Raw genomic sequence first — 22125 nt, forward strand, 5'->3', positions numbered from 1 at the left:
GAGCCATTTCATTTAAATTCAGTCAGGATTCACTGAATTGAAACTCCAGTTAAATGTTTTATCAACATTACTGAAAATAAATCAAATTTTTCTATTCTAGACTTGGGAATTTCATTTCCTGAATTTATTCAATTGAAGTAGTATTGACCCTAAATCTGGGTCATGTTCAGTATGGAAGATACGTTTTGAATTGGAGAGAAGCGGGGACATACTACTATGTCTGAACATGTCCAATAAGAACACAGATATTTGCATTCCGTGGCATAACGCTTTGCTACAGTGTACCCTACTGAAAAAGCACATGTAGGTTATAGAAAATGTGGCCATGGGGAACTGACCTATGAGGTTGGCAGTGAGGTTGTTGTTGTGGGCATATTTCAGCAGCTCCTTGAGGAAGGCCATCAGGTAGCGGAAGACGTTGCGGTGAGCCCGGGGCAGCTGGGAGATCAACTGACAAAACAGCCCAGAGAAAAGACAGATGAGAACTACAACCAGCCCCTTGTAGAGCCGAGAGGACAAACTATGTTGTACGTTTTACAATGATTATACATATTAACTTTATTGATTCAACAGAAGTCAATGACTCCTACTCATATCCATTTCCAGATTCATATAAAATGACTTTTATGTGAAAATATTTAAGTTAGGCCACCCTAAAATCATAATTGAATTCACTGCACCTGTTTGCAGAGGCGGCTGTCATGGGAGCAGTCCAGGCTGCGCTGGTAGTGCTCGTAACAGACCACTGGCTCCGGCAGAGCTTCCAGGAATATCAACAGGGCCTCGGCCACGGAGTGGTTACAACCAGCTGACACACAGTCAGGGAACAGTCAGACAAAGTTGGGGGGGGACAGATTTGTGGCCGAGGGTGGGTGTACAGTGTTTGAACATGACTACATGTTGAATCCCTGATCTACAAATCCCCTTGAATCCTAAACAGCTACTCATTACGTGATGAAGATTAGCAATCAGTTCAAAGTGATCCCCTCAAACAAGCTGGTTGTGTGTGTGTTGGTGGGTGAGCACACGGACGGACAGGAAGATTGCACACCGTACACCCCCCAACTACCACAGATATCATACTTCCTCCACTGCTAATCTATGCCTTGGCACCAGTCTGTGTATAGCAGCCGCTTTATCGCAGTGACTCAACTAACTGTGTGGCATCTCAGTCACAGTGTCCTGTTACAGGGCTGGGCTTACTAGCGGATCTGGGCCAGGGGGGTTGGAATGACTAGGGTCATATGAGTAAGGATACGGATGGAGTCAGGAATGACTGGGGACATATGAGTAAGGATTACGGATGGAGTCAGGAATGACTGGGGACATATGAGTAAGGATTACGGATGGAGTCAGGAATGACTGGGGACATATGAGTAAGGATTACGGATGGAGTCAGGAATGACTGGGGACATATGAGTAAGGATTACAGATGGAGTCAGGAATGACTGGGGACATATGAGTAAGGATTACAGATGGAGTCAGGAATGACTGGGGACATATGAGTAAGGATACGGATGGAGTCAGGAATGACTGGGGACATATGAGTAAGGATACGGATGGAGTCAGGAATGCTGGTGTCCAGGCAGTCGATGACACCCTGCAGCTCCTCCTGCAGGCCCGGTGTCTGGAACAGGTCCTCCTGGAAGAACGGCAAGGAGTTTACAGGAGAATGTCGTTTTGAAATGACGTTGAAATAAGGGTAGGGTAGAATACTATTTACGGGCTGAAAGACTAAGTCTAGAATAGTGCCTAGAAGAGTTAGCCTGGAATACAAACCGAATTTTGCGCTGTTTCACTTCTTCAAACCGAAGTGACAATAGTGAAATGGAGTGATATTCTGTTTGGATTCCTTGTTAACCAAGGTTATCCCTCTAAGGAATACCTCATTCTGAAAATCATCCAAATTCACTGCAAACAGCATTTCAGAATCTTCATTACTGAGATTAAAAACATACTCGGATGTGGTACGACCTAGAAACATTTCCCTTAACTATCCTCTCACCTGCTGGCAGGACATGGTAAAGAGGTGGTTCACCAGCAGCCACACCTCCTTGGGAATCTTTAAGGGCTTGTCCTCCGTGCCGGCACTGTCCACCATCAGGAAGCTCACCCTGGACTTCTCCTGAAGTAACACACAACCACAGCATGTTAGAAACATAAGATACTATACTGAGAGAACCATCACAACATGTTAGAAACATAGATACTATACTGAGAGAACCACCACAACATGTTAGAAACATAGATACTATACTGAGAGAACCATCACAACATGTTAGAAACATAGATACTATACTGAGAGAACCATCACAACATGTTAGAAACATAGATACTATACTGAGAGAACCATCACAACATGTTAGAAACATAGATACTATACTGAGAGAACCATCACAACATGTTAGAAACATAGATACTATACTGAGAGAACCATCACAACATGTTAGAAACATAGATACTATACTGAGAGAACCATCACAACATGTTAGAAACATAGATACTATACTGAGAGAACCACCACAACATGTTAGAAACATAGATACTATACTGAGAGAACCATCACAACATGTTAGAAACATAGATACTATACTGAGAACCACCACAACAGAACCACTGAGAGAACCACAACATGTTAGAAACATAGATACTATACTGAGAGAACCACCACAACATGTTAGAAACATAGATACTATACTGAGAGAACCATCACAACATGTTAGAAACATAGATACTATACTGAGAGAACCATCACATGTTAGAAACATAGATACTATACTACAGTATACTGAAGAAATGACGTGTCAGAGCACAGGCTGATTCTGACACATCATCTCTATGGTTTGTAACGTGACTGGAACCAGCTTTACCCAACTTTACCCGGTCGATTCATAAACTTGTGAGCTGCTTAATTCCTAAGGAGGATTTGATTCATCCTGTGCCATCACTTTCGCATTGATCAGAACGTTGATTCCATTCCTATTATTACATAATATGGCACATTGCGTGTCATTTCAGGTATAGGGAACATATTAGAGTGGATTATCTCGAGGGTTGGATGTCAGGTCGTCTTGGAGGACAGACATTTAACTGGGAGTGGATCGCGTTGTTTCGTATCTAGCTGAGAACAAGCGAGAGTGGGTCCAAAAATAAGCTCTGGCAGTGGGGGTCACACATACGGATACACACACTCACAGGACTGGAGTGGGACACCGTGATAGCCTGCAGAGCCAATTACAATATCAAGAGCTAGGCCGAAGTTATTGTAAGAGTTAGAGAGCCTCTCAAAGTGCTACTGTTGTTCCTTAAGGGTATTTGAGTGCAGCTTCTAAGAAAGATGTCGCCTTGGCTACAACCAGAAATAAAGGCTTTTACAGAACTCTATTACATCAGGCCCTGGATGTTGATTTACTACTCCCCTGTAGGTTTTAACTCCAACCCTGTTCCTGGAGAGCAACCCTCCTGTAGGTTTTAACTCCAACCCTGTTCCTGGAGAGCTACCCTCCTGTAGGTTTTAACTCCAACCCTGTTCCTGGAGAGCAACCCTCCTGTAGGTTTTAACTCCAACCCTGTTCCTGGAGAGCTACCCTCCTGTAGGTTTTAACTCCAACCCTGTTCCTGGAGAGTAACCCTCCTGTAGGTTTTAACTCCAACCCTGTTCCTGGAGAGCTACCCTCCTGTAGGTTTTAACTCCAACCCTGTTCCTGGAGAGCTACCCTCCTGTAGGTTTTACTCCAACCCTGTTCCTGGCGAGTTACCCTCCTGTAGGTTAACTCCAACCTTATTCCTGGAGAGCTACCCTCCTGTAGGTTTTAACTCCAACCCTGTTCCTGGAGAGCTACCCTCCTGTACATTTTAACTCTAACCCTGCTCCTGGAGAGCTACCCCCTGTACATTTTAACTCTAACCCTATTCCTGGAGAGCTACCCTCCTGCACATTTTAACTCTAACCCTGTTCCTGGAGAGCTACCCCCATGTACATTTGAACTCTAACCCTGTTCATGGAGAGCTACCCTCCTGTAGGTTAACTCTAACCCTGTTCCTGGAGAGCTACCCTCCTGTACATTTTAACTCTAACCCTGTTCCTGGAGAGCTACCCCCCTGTACATTTTAACTCTAACCCTGTTCCTGGAGAGCTACCCCCTGTACATTTTAACTCTAACCCTGTTCCTGGAGAGCTACCCTCCTGTACATTTTAACTCTAACCCTGTTCCTGGAGAGCTACCCTCCTGTACATTTTAACTCTAACCCTGTTCCTGGAGAGCTACCCCCTGTACATTTTAACTCTAACCCTGTTCCTGGAGAGCTACCCTCTTGTACATTTTAACTCTAACCCTGTTCCTGAGAAGCCAGGGGCCTCTTTCCAATCAAGATGCTTGAAATGAGGAGAGAGGAGATTCAGCAATACTTGGAGGGCAATGGAATTAAATAAAAAAAGATTATTTATTGCAGTTGGGGCTTCTGGTCTTCATAAGGGTTTTGAAATACAGAGCATATAATATGCACTCAGGCACATTTAATGACAGTCTTATGGGGATAATACATTGAGGACTAGTACAACTACTACTACTGTAACAGGGACAGACAGGACACCACTGGGTCTAGAGACCTGTACTATAACTACTACTACTGTAACAGGGACAGACAGGACACCACTGGGTCTAGAGACCTGTACTATAACTACTACTACTGTAACAGGGACAGACAGGACACCACTGGGTCTAGAGACCTATACTATAACTACTACTACTGTAACAGGGACAGACAGGACACCACTGGGTCTAGAGACCTGTACTATAACTACTACTACTGTAACAGGGACAGACAGGACACCACTGGGTCTAGAGACCTGTACTATAACTACTACTACTGTAACAGGGACAGACAGGACACCACTGGGTCTAGAGACCTGTACTATAACTACTACTACTGTAACAGGGACAGACAGGACACCACTGGGTCTAGAGACCTGTACTATAACTACTACTACTGTAACAGGGACATACAGGACACCACTGGGTCTAGAGACCTGTACTATAACTACTACTACTGTAACAGGGACAGACAGGACACCACTGGGTCTAGAGACCTGTACTATAACTACTACTACTGTAACGGGGACAGACAGGACACCACTGGGTCTAGAGACCTGTACTATAACTACTACTACTGTAACGGGGACAGACAGGACACCACTGGGTCTAGAGACCTGTACTATAACTACTACTACTGTAACGGGGACAGACAGGACACCACACTGGGTCTAGAGACCTGTACTATAACTACTACTACTGTAACGGGGACAGACAGGACACCACTGGGTCTAGAGACCTGTACTATAACTACTACTACTGTAACGGGGACAGACAGGACACCACTGGGTCTAGAGACCTGTACTATAACTACTACTACTGTAACAGGGACAGACAGGACACCACTGGGTCTAGAGACCTGTACTATAACTACTACTACTGTAACAGGGACAGACAGGACACCACTGGGTCTAGAGACCTGTACTATAACTACTACTACTGTAACAGGGACAGACAGGACACCACTGGGTCTAGAGACCTGTACTATAACTACTACTACTGTAACAGGGACAGACAGGACACCACTGGGTCTAGTGACCTGCAGTGACTGAAGCCCTTAGCATGTAAAAATTGGTTTTGTCTGAACCAATGTGCTTCCCTAATCCAGAACACAAGGTCCTGTATATAGTTGGTCAATTTCAGGAAAAGCAACATTACTTGACTAGAACCTGGGTTGCCTACATCGCTGAGCAACAGCAGGGCATCAGATTAGCCTCACAGTGGAGAGTGGGACACCATAGAAATAGAACGACTCTAACTATTTTATTTCTACGGTGGACACACCGAGTAGAATGTACCTTTTCCATGTAGCTGTCCTCTCCCTTCGCCCCCAGAAGAGCAGTGAAGAGTTGGAAAGGAATGATCAAGGCAATGAGAGGCAATGAGGGAGGAGACAGAAAGAAGAGAGAACAGAGGAGATACTGTAGACAGGAGATAATGCATAACCACCAAGGAGTCAGGAAGATAATGATAGGCTGTGTTAAAAGTGCGATCTGTAGGCCATTTCTGATTTCAAAAAAGTATTGTCCCGGGCTGCCAAGACTGGGAGAGGGTCTTTATGCGAGTGTAATACACACTGATTGTAGTGGGGGTTTTTTCAGCATTGATTTCTTGAGCATTTCGGGGGTCAAAAAGTTACAGATTGAACCTTTAAAATTGAATTATTCCAAACAAATGTACCCGTGCAGAGTCAAACAGAATGACATTAGAATAGTGACAGTGGAAGCAAGAGATCATTTGAAATGGATCATATAAACATAGTTAGATTCTAAGGCCAAGGTGGATATAGATAGCCCGTGTAAATAACAATATGGAGAAATGCATGGACAGACTTTTTGTATTATAAAGTAGACCCGAGTATATGACTAGTCTAGACTTAGTCAGTGCTCCCAATGTTTCAGGAAAACCCTTCTGACATTTGTACACACTAATTGCCACTTCCTTATCCCATTGGGGATTCTAAACACAGCCACAGGATGAGACATGGACAAATATCTAGACTAAATCTATGTACTCTTCAACACCAGTCTTCGAGGCCTGCTGCAGTGTTGGCTGCTTTTGATTTCTTACCCATTTAGAGGGTTTAGGGTTAGGGAAGCCAAGTTTAGCGGACTCTCGTGCCAACAGTGTCATGGAGAAAAACAACTATGTGCTATTGCGGCCTTCAATGACTAAAGAAGTAAATATAAAAAATGGACATTGTATTGACTGTTCAATTAATCCTGCATGAACACTAAATGTATTGACTGTTCAATTAATCCTGCATGAACACTAAATGTATTGACTGTTCAATTAATCCTGCATGAACGCTAAATGTATTGACTGTTCAATTAATCCTGCATGAACACTAAATGTATTGACTGTTCAATTAATCCTGCAATGAACACTATTTAAAAGGCTTTTCAATACATACATCACTCCTATCTTACCTTGAACGTATCCCTCCCTGGTTGCTACAGCAACTTCACATTAGCTAGTTCCACTCACCAGGTCGATGAGCTTGGTGATGGGGACCTCCCGGATGGGCTTCTTTATGTGGCACAGGGTCTCCAGCGAGGTACCGAAGCAGCTGGGCAGGTAGTTGCCGGAGATGGTGATGAAGTAGTCCTTGCCTCGGTCCAGGTGCAGCACCAGGATGTCTTCGATGGCGTCCTCTCCCAAGTTGAGCAGCGTCACCGAGTCCTTGCTCACGTACACATCCAGGAAGATCTCTAAAGTTTCGTCTGGTGGGGAGAGACCGAGAAGGGAAGTGTTAATTTGGGTATGCCATTGACAAGAATTTGTAATAAAAGTAGACATGAGCGTTTCTTATTGAACAAATCCAGGAAGGATTTGTTTGTCTATTTTCTTTGGTTTTGGTGCCTCAAGAAAACAGCCCTGGTGGTATGACAAAAGATGAATGACACCATTGAGAACAGTACATACAGTGGGGCAAAAAAGTATTTAGTCAGCCACCAATTGTGCAAGTTCTCCCACTTAAAAAGATGAGAGAGGCCTGTAATTTTCATCATAGGTACACTTCAACTACAACAGACAAAATGAGGAAAAGAAATCCAGAAAATCACATTGTAGGATTTTTTATGAATTTATTTGCAAATTATGGTGTGATGATTATGTGTGACTGCCTGGCTGAAAGTGAAGGAGACTTACTGGGCTCTAGGAAGCCTTCGCTGGGCTCAGCGCGGAGCCAGTTCTTGCAGTACTGCAAGTCGTTGAGCTTGGGGATGAAGACAAAGTGGCAGGCGACCTGCCCGTCGTTAGAGATCACAAAACTCTCCCGCTGCAGCTGGCGGAACTTGACGTCCTTAAAGGTGAACTATGGGAGGCGAGGGAGAGATGGAGAGCAGGGGAGAGAAAGAGAGAGGTTGAGAGGAGGACAGACTCCCAGACATTGTTATAGTAAGCAAGAGTGCAAGAATGTTTGTTTGATCTATGCAGTAGATTGTTTGAAATGCAAATAGATCCCAATACCATTCTACACCTGCAAAGTAAGTCAAGCATCTGAGCAGACTTGTCCATTTTCTTAGGCTATCATTTTTCATCTGGATTTTAAATCACCCAGTCCCTGACTCAGTACTTGCTGTCTTGGTATCAACATGACTTCACTGACAACCACTGACAAAACAGACTTATTGATCTGACACAAAATATCAGGGGGGAGGAAATGCTGGACAGGAAATCAATAAGATGAGAATCATGTCTCTGTGTTCTGCCGACTCACCTCTCTGTGGGTCAGTGCCAGAGACGGGAGGAATTCGTTCTCCATCCTGTCCATCATACGCACGATCTCCTCAAAGACTTTCTTGTGGCGTGCCTCGTTCACCACCTTCACCTGTGACACACACAAATAGAATTTCTCCATCCAACAACGATTCATTCAATATAGCATAAAGCACGCTACTCAAGAATAAACTTGTATATTATGATCCTCAATGAGCTGTATAGTATGTTAAAGGTACGTGTATTTTACTAAATGGACTCCTTGTGAATTGTGAATGTCAGGTCTCCCTTGACTGTCTCGCCCTCAATCAGTCAGATGTGATTTCCAGATGCTGTGTGTGTGTTTCCATGATCCTCACCCCGACACTGAAGAGGGAGCTGACAGGCTTGTGGTCGCTGGTCTTCAGTTCCATGTGACTCCTGTAGTGGAGCTGCTTCACATTACTGCCCCTCCACAGGATCCGATCGCACCACGCTGGGACACGACACTTCCCACTGCAGGAGAACCCCAGAGAAAAAGACAAGGGGTAGAGACACGGGGTCAGCTGTTCATTCGGCACCAAATGAAAGATAGCAGATTGAAACAGTGATTAACAACGTGGACTAGTCCAATAAGTCAGTGGTTCCCTAACTGTGGGGCACGCCCACCCCCTAGGGGTCGGCAGGGGGGCAAGCGGGCCAGTAATAGTAGAATGCACGAGGTGCAATTTCGAAATTTGGGAAGTCAGTCATTGCATACCTTACAGAGCTTTTTATAACTTGGTAGAAATGTCTAGAACAACAAGAAGTGTTGATTTTTTTGTCACTCAAATATCACATGAATACACATTAGACATGCCAACATTTATAGAATTGCAAGAAAATGTGCTTTAAAACAGCAGTGTTCTTTGCACCATGACAAAATGTGTAGGATTGCAGGTAGTAAGCTTTAAACCTGCTTAAATCCTCTCCGCCAATAAGAGGGGTTGAACAGTTTGTATCATGAACAGTGCGTGTGCCCTTGAAAATAGACATGGCGCCCACGGGGGGAGGGCCCTTGGAATAAGGAACAGTCATTTTAGTTTCCGTTACAAATGTTCAGTTAAACGCCACACAACCCAGTGTTTCCCTAAATACCCTAGATTTCCAGGTAAGTCACATAAGCCCCCAAAGAAACATCCTGGGTCTTTTCAAGTTATTTAGGCAGTGGGGTACAAAGCTGCTCAGGGGGCCCGGCCCACCTCGTCAATATTGGAGAGAATGGTTGGAAATATGACTTTTCAGGTTTGATCTTACCAGGTATGTTAACATGAATAATCAAGGTGCTATGGCATATGAGGATTAGCCTACACGGGGTATATCCTTTGCACTCAGTTGGGTGGAGGGTGGGGGGGGTAACAGCTGACACATCAAACTACAAAACTCTATGGGTGTTCTAGAAGTATGTGATTGGTGGGATCAGTGGTATTTTACCTAGAGTCCCAGCGGTCCGTCTTGGCGTCATACTTGTACGTGGGCATGAAATTGATCTCTCCCTCCATGAAGTCTGTGAAAGCTCGCTTGTTCTGTCTCTGGATATTCAGCTTCATAGAGGCAGAAGGGGAAATATACCAACAACACATTATTCACAGACAGACAGAGGAACTCCAGTATTTATAACCCTTTAAACCAGAGAAAAGAGGAAATGAGGAGGATACAGAAGTCCTAACTCCACTGTACAAATCTGGCTTTGTTATATTGAATGTCTTTCTTTTTGTTGTTGTGCAGAACTTTAAAATGCCAACATGACTTCAAGCAGTATTAGTTCATTCGTATTTGAATATACATTTTAAAAAGTGTTTAAAACATTGACAACGTATTCTCACCTGGTCATACTCCTGCAGTTTCCTCAGTTGGTTGTGGGAGATGAGCTGTTTGACCTCAGCTGCATCGTACACAAACAACCGGTAGTTCAGATCTCCTACCCAGATCACTACACTGGACCACAGAATGGATGAAGAGTTATGTATTGTAACACAACAGCATGTAAACAGTCTTACAGTAATACCATAAATTTACACATTACACTGTATGAAGAAATAAAACTGTTAAATTACATGTTGAAATGCCGGACTATTACCTGAGAATGTCTCTCTCTGGGATTTAATTACATTAGCACCAAAGATTTCCATCTATAATAGTAATGACTACTGTAAGCCCCTTGACCCTGAAACATATAGTAGTACTGAGAATACATGGCTAATGCACTAAGTGGTATGCTAATGTAGACATTGGAACTATGACTCTACAGTATGGGTCTTGGAGGGGACTGACTCGTGTTTGACGATATTGTGGGGAGGGTGGTCTAGCAGGTGGAAGCTCATGCGGGCACAGATGTCTTTGTAGTCCTGGTTCCTCCTCTCAAAGTCCTCCACGTGGGCCGCCAGGTGGGAGTTGACAAAGCAGAAGCTGGTGTTGTGGAACACAAAGCGCACCGCCACACCTCCCTTGTTGCCCTGGAATGAGAAAAGAAAACATGTACGTTGACTGACTGATTGATTTGTTTCGTTTAGTAAAGAGCCTTGCAACAGATGCTCAGCCCGTATGGGTTTAAAGGACACTTGTTATATGAAAAACTATACCTTTTACAGTATATGAACATAATAATACAATACTTTGCAGTGGCAGTATATTATTGTGGTATTCAAATATCTCATCATTTACATTATGTCTATGTACCTACTGTATCTATAAATGTCATAAAGTTATGATGTTATTAAGTCGTAAAGTTAATGGGAGCAAAAGGCAAACACAAACACTTCCTCTTAGTTGACTTGACTCGTTCGTACCATTTTCCCCATGATGCCAGTTCCCACGTGCTCCGCCGCAACCTCTTTAATGTGATTCTTGTGCACCTTGTTGACAAACACCACTAGCATCATGCCCACTAGTCGAATGGTACGCACCTGGGGAGACAGAATTTGGATGTGGATGCTTCTATCAACCTATTATGAACCAAACTTGTCCTTTTATCAACATCTGCTGCTCTCAGTGTATAATTACAATAACGTAATATTGTAGTTGATTAAACCATTTGTGTTTTCCACTGAAGATGAGAAGATTCCGCTCATTGACTCACCATCTTGTACTTGGCTTTGGGGTGCAGACTTCTCTCCACAGCCTCTACCCACAGCTGCTCCTTAGAGGAGTCCAGATAGAAGAAGGCCTCTGTGCTCAGGTCCAGCTCCTGGAAACTACAGCACCCAGAATACACAGGGAAATCAGTGCGTTAGTTCCAATGTTTGGGAAAGTGCTCAAAAGCACTCTTTATAGTATGTAATGAAATGTCTAGTTTACAACTAGCAATGTCCATCCCATCATTAAAGAGGAATTAAGAGGATCCAATTGTTAGTTCCACAACTCTGGGTCGTATTCACGAGGCAACAAACAGAAGAAAACGGACTGAAGAAGAGAGGGACTTCCTGAAGTTGTCCAATAAGAAACGCTTGTCTTCGTTTTTCGTTGCAAAACATTTTTGCTACGGTGTGCACTGATGAATACGACCCAGGTTCATTCCTTCATACATGCTGTGTAGAAGACATTGGGTACTCAGATAGACATGTCACTGACCCCAGAGCGTAGACGTCAGGGGGTTCTAGCGAACAACACAGCCAGGGCTCTAGACTGCTGTCTGGAGACTGGCCATTCACATTCCACGTTCCAGAAAAGAATCTGAAACACACAAAACATTCTTATATAGACATTCACATACTTATGTAGACAGAAACATGTGTGAGTTTAGTGCTAGAGTGTAGCCTGATAAGGGTTACAGCTAAGAATAAGAACTTACAGCTCAGTGACTAAAAGTTGGCTTAGACACTTTAAGTTCAACCCAGGACCCTGCACATTTTGAAAATGGACCATGGAAAAACTACAGAAAAATGTGGAATAACTGCTGCTATAACCCACTTTCACTGGATCTCCTCAAGTTTCAATGGATCTCCTCAAGTTTCAATGGATCTCCTCAACTTTCAATGGATCTCCTCAACTTTCAATGGATCTCCTCAACTTTCTAGCCAGACTCACAAGTGGCTACTGCAGGGGAGCATATGTAATGGAGCTGGTTCAATGAACCACTCTTGTGATGTTACCTTGGCTGAGACCTGAAGACTTGCAGCATCTCCACAAGCTAATGTGGTCACACAGGAGGCCCAGGTTCGAACCCAGCCGGTGACTCACTGCCCCAACCACCATCCACACAAACCCATGGACAGTCACCTGAAGTCCTTGATGTCAACGTACTCCTTCTCCTTCTTGGCCAGGCGGTGTTTGATGAGGTACTCTCTCTGGCTGGCCTGAGTGGAGAACATGGCATTCCGCATGCTGTTGGTGGTGGGGCTGTCACACCACGAGGTGGGCCGGTCAACACTAAGACTGCAACATCAGGTGAGGATGAGTCATTCCCACAGTTATTCCATTACATTATTTTTCAGGTAGGATGTGGTGTAAAGGCTACAAATCAAGATCTAGGCCACCGAAATTATAAATAGAGGCCCTTTGACACCAAATGAGCCCCACAGTGAAGGTGTCATAATACCCATAAAACTTAGCGGTCAAACAAGGAAATGGTTCCATTAATTTTTCTATTCATTTTTCCCCATAGGGGATTTGATAAACACTTAAAATAAGGTCTGTATTTCGTTTAGGCTTACCCTGGTGTGACGTTTTGATAACCATGTATATCTCTCTAGGACAAGGTGACTTTTATCAAAATGCTAATTAGCATCAAAATAAATTACATGCAAAACTACAAGCTCCTGCACGTCATCTCTAGCTAACACCTTTGCTAACAGGTATTGTGTCAATTTAAAACTTGCACAAGACAGTTCATAGAATTGTCCATTTAAAGAAATTTATTCATTACTACATTTAGCTAACATCAGATAGTTAATCCAGAGATCCTTACCGTTGGTTCAGCAGTCTCGTCCAGATCATCATGGGATTTGTAGTTCTTTATGATAGCCACATTAGCAGCTAATTAGGATTTCATTTTTGAGGGTTAAATACAGGTGAATATAATGATAGAAGTCACCTTGTCCTAGAGAAATTTACATATCAAAACATCATGCCAGGGTAAGCCTACATGAAACACAGACCCTATTTTAAGTGTTTCTAAAAAATCCCCTATGGGAAAAATGAACAGTGGAAAAGTGATAGGAACCATTTCCCTGTTTGACCACTAGGTTTTATAAGTATTATGACTCTTACTGTGGTACTCTACAGAAGCCAAATACAGATAGTTCTTTAAAGGGGAAAAAAAAACATCTCCAATAGGATGAGCATACTATGGGACGGTCCTACTGGTAACACTCACTCTGTTTTGGCAGGCGTGATGAAGGCGGCATCTTTAGCCTGTATGGACGAAACTCTGTCTTTGGAAGTGGGGATGGGCGTGGGTGGGAGAGGATTGGAGGGAGTGTAGGAGCCTATACGTGGAGGCAGGGGGGGAACTGGAGGAGCTTCCCGGGGGGGCCCGATGCCATTCTGCTGGTTCTTCTTCTCCTCCACTTTGAGGGAATTATTGAAGTTGTCCTCGAAGCCAAAGTCTATGGCCAGAGAGAGAGTTGGGTCCTGTCTGTCAGCTGAGATAGAGGAGAGATTCATATGTGAGAAACCTTGTGACATTCACTGTATCATTCAACCGTCATATGCAACAAGTGTCTAGGATTCACACCTGACCTCTTGACTGTAATGTGTGCCGATGTTGATGTCAGGTAACTATCCGGTGCAAAATGTCTACAGTAGCATCACCCAGCTGGGTGCTGGACATTGGTTCTGGATAAGGTTAAGTTTCTCTATACAATGTCAAGGGCTTTGAGAATCTGGAAAAGCTCTATATAAAATGCAATCAATTTGAACTTCTTCATTCAATTTGACCAATATTATCCATGTGTCCATACCTGTGCCGGTCTGGTTGGCTGAAGAGCTGTTGTTGAGGTTGGGAGGCGGTGGCGGTACGCCGGTGGGCTTGGTGTGAGAGTTGACAGCTTTGTGGATCCCTCTCTGAGGAGGGATGGGTGGGACTGGGACAGAGACCTTGCGGGGAGCCGGCATGATAGGATCCATGGCTTTGATTTGCGTGCTTTTGGACTCGACTGTGGAAAAGTTGGCAGCGCTGGATCACTCAATCAAGGGACAAAGCTACTCTGTGAGTTACATGAGACAGCATTTCTCTACACGTTGCAAACTGCAAATGTGGAAAGCAACCTAATACGAGTGCCAAGAATGATCTCATAGATTACAGTAAATCTAGGTTGTTTTTTTCCCAGATCTAAACAGAAATGCAATACAATGACAATAGCACGACAACACTCCCTTCCAAGGATCACACTCATTGTTCTATTCACACCCATCTTGTTTCTATTGACCTTTCACAACACAAATACTACTAGAGATAAAATGTTAGGGAAATGAGGCAACACCCAGCACAGCAGGGCTGTTAGAGAGAAAGAGCATGTGTCACAAATGGCACCCTATTCCCTATAAAGTGCACTACTTTTGACCAGGGCCCATAGGAAATAGGGTGCCATTTGGGAAGCACCCCATAGCCTGTGGTAATGGGGTTACACTGTCTCAATCATTAACCAGGCATGCCAAGGCAACGGTTTGACATTTCAAAAACTGTTACTGTCCCCATCAAGCCAAACTGCTTGGGGACCTATATTTAAAATAGCTAGCCTATTGCTTTCAATATTCCAGGAGTGGGTGTTGTAAATGAGGTCATAATCATTATGAAATGTAATGGATTTTCTATATTTTTAGCACTTTTGGGGGGTTGAAACATTAGTCTATATACAATGCATCTATAACAGAGTAGTGATGGGACACAGTCAGGGCTCTACAGTGAGACCATTTCACTCGCTTATGCGCCTAAATATTTTGTTGTTTATCCTGGAATGTTAATTTAGGAGCACCGGTGTGCTTAGAAGAATGAAGGATTCTATCTATAACACCGTTCGTATTTTTAATTGTGTTCCTAAATATCTTTGTGTGGGCCTACATTTTTCAACGTACACGCAACACATGCACCTTGTAATAAAGGTCAGCGTAGAGCCCTGCCAGTCTTAACTGTGGCATATTATATGAAGACAGTGGACACCAATATTAACTTGATACGAGTAATCCCATTTAGATAAGCCACAATCCACATCAACCACAGTCAAAACTAAATCAAAAGACACGGCTACAGGAGATTATCAACTGTGGCTCTGGTAACTCAACATCAGAGATAGGACATACCAGTAGGTACGGTGCCACTGCCACCTTGAAAGGGGCCTCTGACCGTAAACATAGCTGAGGAATGTAACCGGTAGACATAGGTGAAACGTGAGAGAAGAGGACGTAGGGGGAAATTACTAAGGCGTGGAAGTCAGTCACCCTGGGGAAATAAATACATGTTGGATGAGTTCATGAATAATACATGCACTAGTGAGTAAGGGCGTCTGTAGGGTACAGTAGTGTTGAGCAGAGAGAGAAGCAAGAGAAAGAGAGAATCAAGAGAGAGCGCGAGACAGCGAGAGACAGAGCGAGAGACAGCGAGACAGAGCATGAGACAGCGAGAGAGAGCGCGAGACAGCGAGAGAGAGTGCGAGACAGCGAGAGAGAGTGCGAGACAGAGAGAGACAGAGAGTGCGAGACAGAGAGAGACAGAGAGCGCGAGACAGAGAGTGCGAGAGAGAGCGCGAGACAGAGAGTGCGAGACAGTGAGACAGAGAGCGAGAGACAGTGAGAGACAGAGAGCGAGAAACAGCGAGAGACAGAGAGCGCGAAACAGCGAGAGACAGAGAGCGCGAAACAGCGAGAGACAGCGAGAGCGCGAAACAGCGAGAGACAGAGAGCGAGAGACAGAGAGCGAGAGACAGAGAGCGAGAGACAGAGAGCGAGAGACAGAGCGAGAGACAGCGAGAGACAGCGAGAGACTGAGAGCGAGAGACAGCAAGAGACTGAGAGCGAGAGACAGCAAGAGACAGAGCGAGAGACAGCGAGCGAGAGACAGCGAGAGACAGAGAGCGAGAGACAGCGAGAGACAGAGAGCGAGACACACGAGAGACAGAGAGCGAGAGACAGCAAGAGAGAGCGAGAGACAGCAAGAGACAGAGCGAGAGACAGCAAGAGACAGAGCGAGAGACAGCAAGAGACAGAGCGAGAGACAAGAGACAGAGCGAGAGACAGCAAGAGACAGAGCGAGAGACAGCAAGAGACAGAGCGAGAGACAGCAAGAGACAGAGCGAGAGACAGCAAGAGAGAGCGAGAGACAGAGCGAGAGAGAGCGAGAGACAGAGCGAGAGACAGAGCGAGAGACAGAGCGAGAGACAGCGAGAGAAAGAGCGAGAGACAGCGAGAGAAAGAGCGAGAGACAGCGAGAGAAAGAGCGAGAGAAAGAGCGAGAGACTGAGTGCGAAAGACAGAGTGAAAAGAGAAAGGGAAAAGAGAGAAAGAGCGAGGGCGAGAGAGAGACTGGCTCACCTTGCTGCTTGGCTCTCTTCAACTGGGAGAAGAAGGACTGGCTGCGCTCATCATCCTGGAGCTCCAGAATCAGCTCCAGGGCTTTCTCCCCTCTGACCCGTATCCTAACGCAAGCTGGAGGGGCAGGGAGAAACACACATCCACCATTGACTCCCCTTATGGCAACCACAGACTCATTCAATTCAATACACTATTTATTCCTAAGGGGCAATTATTGCTGGGTATAGAGTGACAGGGCAGGAGGGGCAGGCAGACAACACATGACAGGATACGTTGTTACATTCACCACAACTTAGCCTACACAAATATACCATTTACTCACTCACCACAACCATGGAGACACTACCCATGTCCACTTGCATGTCTACCAACTCCGCACAAAATGAGGTACAGTGATTTGCCAACAGTGAGCTATTTCAACAGAGTGCAGGTGGTCCCATCGCCACAGGCAACTCATGACCAACTTTTGCAACTAAATAAATCTGCAGAGACAACCAGGCATGGAGCTCAGGGCATGCAGGGCATGCACTAAAAATTAACCAAATTGGATGAAGAGCTCTGTTACAAACGGTTGTCATGTTTTTATTGTAGTACTGTTGCCACAACACTGGTCTTGCACATAAGCTCCTATAATAAAGGTAGAAACAACAACGCAATGATGCTGAATTACTTATAGCAAACCTCCACTAGAAACAATTCCTATCAAGGTGGATGACCATTTAAAAAACAGAAGTATGAGGAGAAAAGTCTTACTTACTTTTTGATGGCAAGTCAATGAGCAGCGCTTCTTCGGCCTCTGAAATAAAGCAGTTAAAAAGAGAACATTAAAGAGTTGTAAACATGAGGCTCAAAGGTCTGTGGGGAAGAGTGAATATGTCATGACAACAGGTTTCAATAGGCTCTTGCTACTAGCTGTTGACTTTCAAATGTCTGGCCATCGTAAACAAAGCACCTTGGACTTGTTCCACTACGACAAGCAATAACCTTGAGTTAATACTGCTACCATGGTAGGGAGTTAAGGAATGTCAAGTTTAAATGCCTGCAGGCTTTACAAGAGAGGGGCTCTGCATCACAATCAGCTGTCTGTTGGTACAGGAACCGTTCTATATCAAATCTCTGAAATCTGCTCTGAACTGTAGCAGTTCAATAACATTTCCAAAGCATTTCCTTAGCATGCACTGCAAACAATGGTACCATTCAATAACACTTCCCAAACATTTAGCCTAGTTACATTTAGTTTTTCAATGGTAGGCATACATGGAATTTAAAAGGTGAATTGAGACCCGGTGGTCACTTACCTCGCACAGTCTGAAAATGACTGTTGATGGGTATGGACAACTGATGTACCAGACAGGACACAACAGTATCAGGGTTAGCCGAAACACCTAACCTGGAGGGAGGGAGAGGAGGAAATTATCTTTGAATACAGCACCCTACATGGTTGGTCTTCAGATAGGAAGTTTCATTTCATCTCATTTGCATAAAACCTCATGTAGTATAGTGAGCAAGAGAGGTGTTGTCATAGTGCTTTTACAGACTTCCCTAAAACATTTAAGTGGCAAAAGATCAACGTAAACAGAACTTATGTAACTTAGCCCAAACAGTTGCCGTTCATGATGCAAGATATTCAAATGCAAGCGCAATGAAAAGTAACTGATTAGGTATTTATGTTAGAGCTTCAGAGCTGTGATGTGTGGGTTAATGTAGGGTCATATTTCTCTCCCTGATGACGACAATGCAACAGCCAAAGCATCAGTGAACTGAAGTCGATTCCAACCGAAATCCATGCAAGACATTCAAATAAATGAGAGCCTCATATGAAAATGATCACAAGGCCTGAGCTTTAATCCAACTCAAATGGAGCGTCTGTCTGAGCTGTGATGAGGGTTAATGTAGGTCAAGTCTCACTCCCTACCAATGACTGTACAGCAGCAGGCAGGGCGTCAGAACATGTCCACACTTCCTTTCAACTCTTAACAAGAAATGTGATTACTGTGCAGAGGTGGAACATGATGCAACCCTGGCTGCTTGTCTGAATGTGTCAGGTCAGGACACTCTGTTCCAAATAGGCTAGCTGGAGATGGCACCGTAAGTAGTATACCCAACTTCTCTTCCAAAACACCCCTATAAAGTCCCTTGTCATTATATATAGACCTAATAGGTTCCACCTATCATCAACAAGTAGACCTAATAATACTATGGCAAACTCTGTCCCTCCAGTTCAATGTGTGACAGAACTGGGCGATAACTCTAACTCTAACCCATATTGCGATAAATTCCATGAATTGATGCGACCACGATAGATCATAACATAGATGTCTACCACATTTTAACGTTTTTTAAATTATCCTTTAAGCTACTACTAGTTTGATGGCTGTAGCCATCAATTGTCCCATTAACGATCAACCATACCTTATTTAATTTCATAACTTATAGGCTAGTATAGACGACTTAACTTTATCGTAATGAAATGCCTGCGATAAGTGATCGTGTCGATAGTTTTCAGTTTATCGTCCCAGCTCTAGAGTGACATAACATAATTGAAAACTCATTTGACATTGGAAGTACACATGCCTGACATCTTCCCCTCCTGGTACCTCTCCTGGTAATCACTCATTTATGAGTGGTCTAAGGCACTGCATCTCAGTCCAAGAGGCGACACTACAGTCCCTGGTTCCGCCATAGGGCGGGGCACAATTGGCACAGCGTCGTCCGAGATTGACCGTGGTAGGCTGTCATTGTAAATAAGAATTTGTTCTTAACTGACTTGCCTAGATAAATAAATTATAAATCTCAGCCTATGAGAGCATAGCATAGGCCTACTACTCAGACTAGAGCAGGGCTTAGATTAAGTTCACTTTATTCACCAATTGTACACAATGTCCAACCGAAATGTGACTTCCACTTCATCCCAACCTCTGAAAGACTCACTTACAGTGCATTCAGAAAGTATTCAGACCCCTTGACTTATTCCACATTGTTACATTACAGCCGTATTTTAAAATTGATTCAATATTTTTTCTCAATCTAAACACTATACCCCATAATGACACATCAAAAACAGGTTTTCTAATTTTAAAAAACAACAACTGAAATACGTTATTTATTTACATAAGTATTCAGACCCTTTGCTATGAGACTTGAAATTGAGCTCAAGTGCATCCTGTTTCCATTGATCATCCTAGAGATATTTTTACAGCTTCATTAGAATCCACCTGTGGTAAATTCAATTGATCGGACATGATTTGGAAAGGCACACACCTGTCTATATAAGGTCCCACAGTTGCCAGTGCATATCAGAGCAAATACCAAGCAATGAGGTCGAAGGATTGTCCGTGGAACTCTGGGACAGGATTGTGTCGAAGCACTGGGGAAGATCTGGGGAAGCGTACCAAAACAATGTCTGCAGCATTGAAGGTCCCCAAGAACACAGTGGCCTCCATCATTCTTAAATGGAAGTAGTTTGGAACCACCAAAACTCTTCCAAGAGCTGGCTCTGACAGAGCTCCGGAGTTCCTCTGTGGAGATGGGAGAACCATCCAGAAGGACAACCATCTCTGCAGCACCAATCAGGCCTTTATGGTAGAGTGGCCAGACGGAAGCCACTCCTCAAAAGGCACATGGCAGCCCGCTTGGAGTTTGCCAAAAGGCACCTAAAGGACTCTCAGACCATGAGAAACAACATTCTCTGGTCTGATGAAACCAAGATTAAACTCTTTGGCCTGGATGCCAAGTGTCACGTCTGGAAGAAACCTGGTCCCATCCCTACGGTGAAGCATGGTGGTGGCAGCATCATGATGTGGGGATGTTTTTCTGCAGCAGGGGCTAATAGTCTAGTCAGGATCGAGGGAAAGATGAACGGAGTAAAGTACAGAGAGCCTTGATGACCTGCTCCAGAGCGCTCAGGACGTCAGACTGGGGCGAAGGTTCACCTTCCAACAGGACAATGACCCTAAGCACACAGCCAAGACAACGCAGGAGTGGCATCGGGACAAGTCTCTGAATATCCTTGAGTGGCCCAGCCAGAGCCCGGACTTGAACCCGATCGAACATCTCTAGAGAGACCTGAAAATAGCTGTGCAGTGATGCTCCCCATCCAACCTGACAGAGCTTGAGAGGATCTGCAGAGAGGATTGGGAGAAACTTCCCAAAATACAGGTGTTCCAAGAAGACAAGGCTGTAATCACTGCCAAAGGTACAGTGGGGAAAAAAAGTATTTTGTCAGCCACCAATTGTGCGAGTTCTCCAACTTAAAAAGATGAGAGAGGCCTGTAATTTTCATCATAGGTACACCTCAACTATGACAGACAAAATTAGAAAAAAAATCCAGAAAATCACATTGTAGGAGTTTTTATGAATATATTTGCAAATTGTGGTGGAAAATAAGTATTTGGTCAATAACAAAAGTTTATCTCAATACTTTGTTATATACCCTTTGTTGGCAATGACAGAGGTCAAACGTTTTCTGTAAGTCTTCACAAGGTTTTCACACACTGTTGCTGGTATTTGGGCCCATTCCTCCATGCAGATCTCCTCTAGAGCAGTGATGTTTTGGGGCTGTTGCTGGGCAAAACGGACTTTCAACTCCCTCCAAAGATTTTCTATGGGGTTGAGATCTTCTTTCGAAGCCACTCCTTCGTTGCCCGGGCAGTGATTTTGGGATCATTGTCATGCTGAGACCCAGCCACGTTTCATCTTCAATGCCCTTGCTGATGGAAGGAGGTTTTCACTCAAAATCTCACGATACATGGCCCCATTCATTCTTTCCTTTACACGGATCAGTCGTCCTGGTCCCTTTGCAGAAAACAGCCCCAAAGCATGATGTTTCCACCCCCATGCTTCACAGTAGGTATGGTGTTCTTTGGATGAAACTCAGTATTCTTTGTCCTCCAAACACGACGAGTTGAGTTTTTACCAAAAAGTTATATTTTGGTTTCATCTGACCATATGACATTCTCCCAATCTTCTTCTGGATCATCCAAATGCTCTCTAGCAAAGTTCAGACGGGCCTGGACATGTACTGGCTTAAGCAGGGGGACACGTGTGGCACTGCAGGATTTGAGCCCCTGGCGGCGTAGTGTGTTACTGATGGTAAGCTTTGTTACTTTGGTCCCAGCTCTCTGCAGGTCATTCACTAGGTCCCCCCCATGTGGTTCTGGGATTTTTGCTCACCATTCTTGTGATCATTTTGACCCCACGGGGTGAGATCTTGCGTGGAGCCCCAGATCGAGGGAGATTATCAGTGGTCTTGTATGTCTTCCATTTCCTAATAATTGCTCCCACAGTTGATTTCTTCAAACCAAGCTGCTTACCTATTGCAGATTCAGTC

The 22125-nt window shown here is 44.2% G+C and overlaps 1 protein-coding gene across 4 annotated transcripts in view; it reads right to left on the reverse strand.

Annotated features, from left to right (window-relative positions):
- Positions 1-22125, reverse strand: part of LOC115125060 (inositol polyphosphate 5-phosphatase OCRL-like) — a 28833-nt gene that overhangs the window by 3172 nt on the left and 3536 nt on the right. The window contains exons 2-21 of one of the 4 annotated variants that reach the window (XM_065019799.1): positions 18095-18186; positions 17554-17592; positions 16797-16910; positions 14231-14425; positions 13645-13912; positions 12549-12704; positions 11901-12002; positions 11410-11524; positions 11120-11236; positions 10605-10786; positions 10157-10268; positions 9765-9874; positions 8672-8807; positions 8314-8424; positions 7743-7908; positions 7080-7315; positions 2006-2125; positions 1516-1642; positions 681-808; positions 339-450 (exon numbers count right to left, since the gene is read on the reverse strand). In XM_065019799.1, coding sequence (XP_064875871.1) covers positions 339-450; positions 681-808; positions 1516-1642; positions 2006-2125; positions 7080-7315; positions 7743-7908; positions 8314-8424; positions 8672-8807; positions 9765-9874; positions 10157-10268; positions 10605-10786; positions 11120-11236; positions 11410-11524; positions 11901-12002; positions 12549-12704; positions 13645-13912; positions 14231-14425; positions 16797-16910; positions 17554-17592; positions 18095-18186 — 2738 coding nt within the window. Of the gene's footprint in view, positions 1-338; positions 451-680; positions 809-1515; positions 1643-2005; positions 2126-5755; positions 5915-7079; positions 7316-7742; positions 7909-8313; positions 8425-8671; positions 8808-9764; positions 9875-10156; positions 10269-10604; positions 10787-11119; positions 11237-11409; positions 11525-11900; positions 12003-12548; positions 12705-13644; positions 13913-14230; positions 14426-15569; positions 15706-16796; positions 16911-17553; positions 17593-18094; positions 18187-22125 lie in introns of those variants that run through there. The other 3 variants (XM_029654558.2, XM_065019800.1, XM_065019802.1) reach the window with 3 other exon arrangements.

This window comes from Oncorhynchus nerka, linkage group LG6 (assembly GCF_034236695.1).
Source record: "Oncorhynchus nerka isolate Pitt River linkage group LG6, Oner_Uvic_2.0, whole genome shotgun sequence".
NCBI lineage: Eukaryota > Metazoa > Chordata > Actinopteri > Salmoniformes > Salmonidae > Oncorhynchus > Oncorhynchus nerka.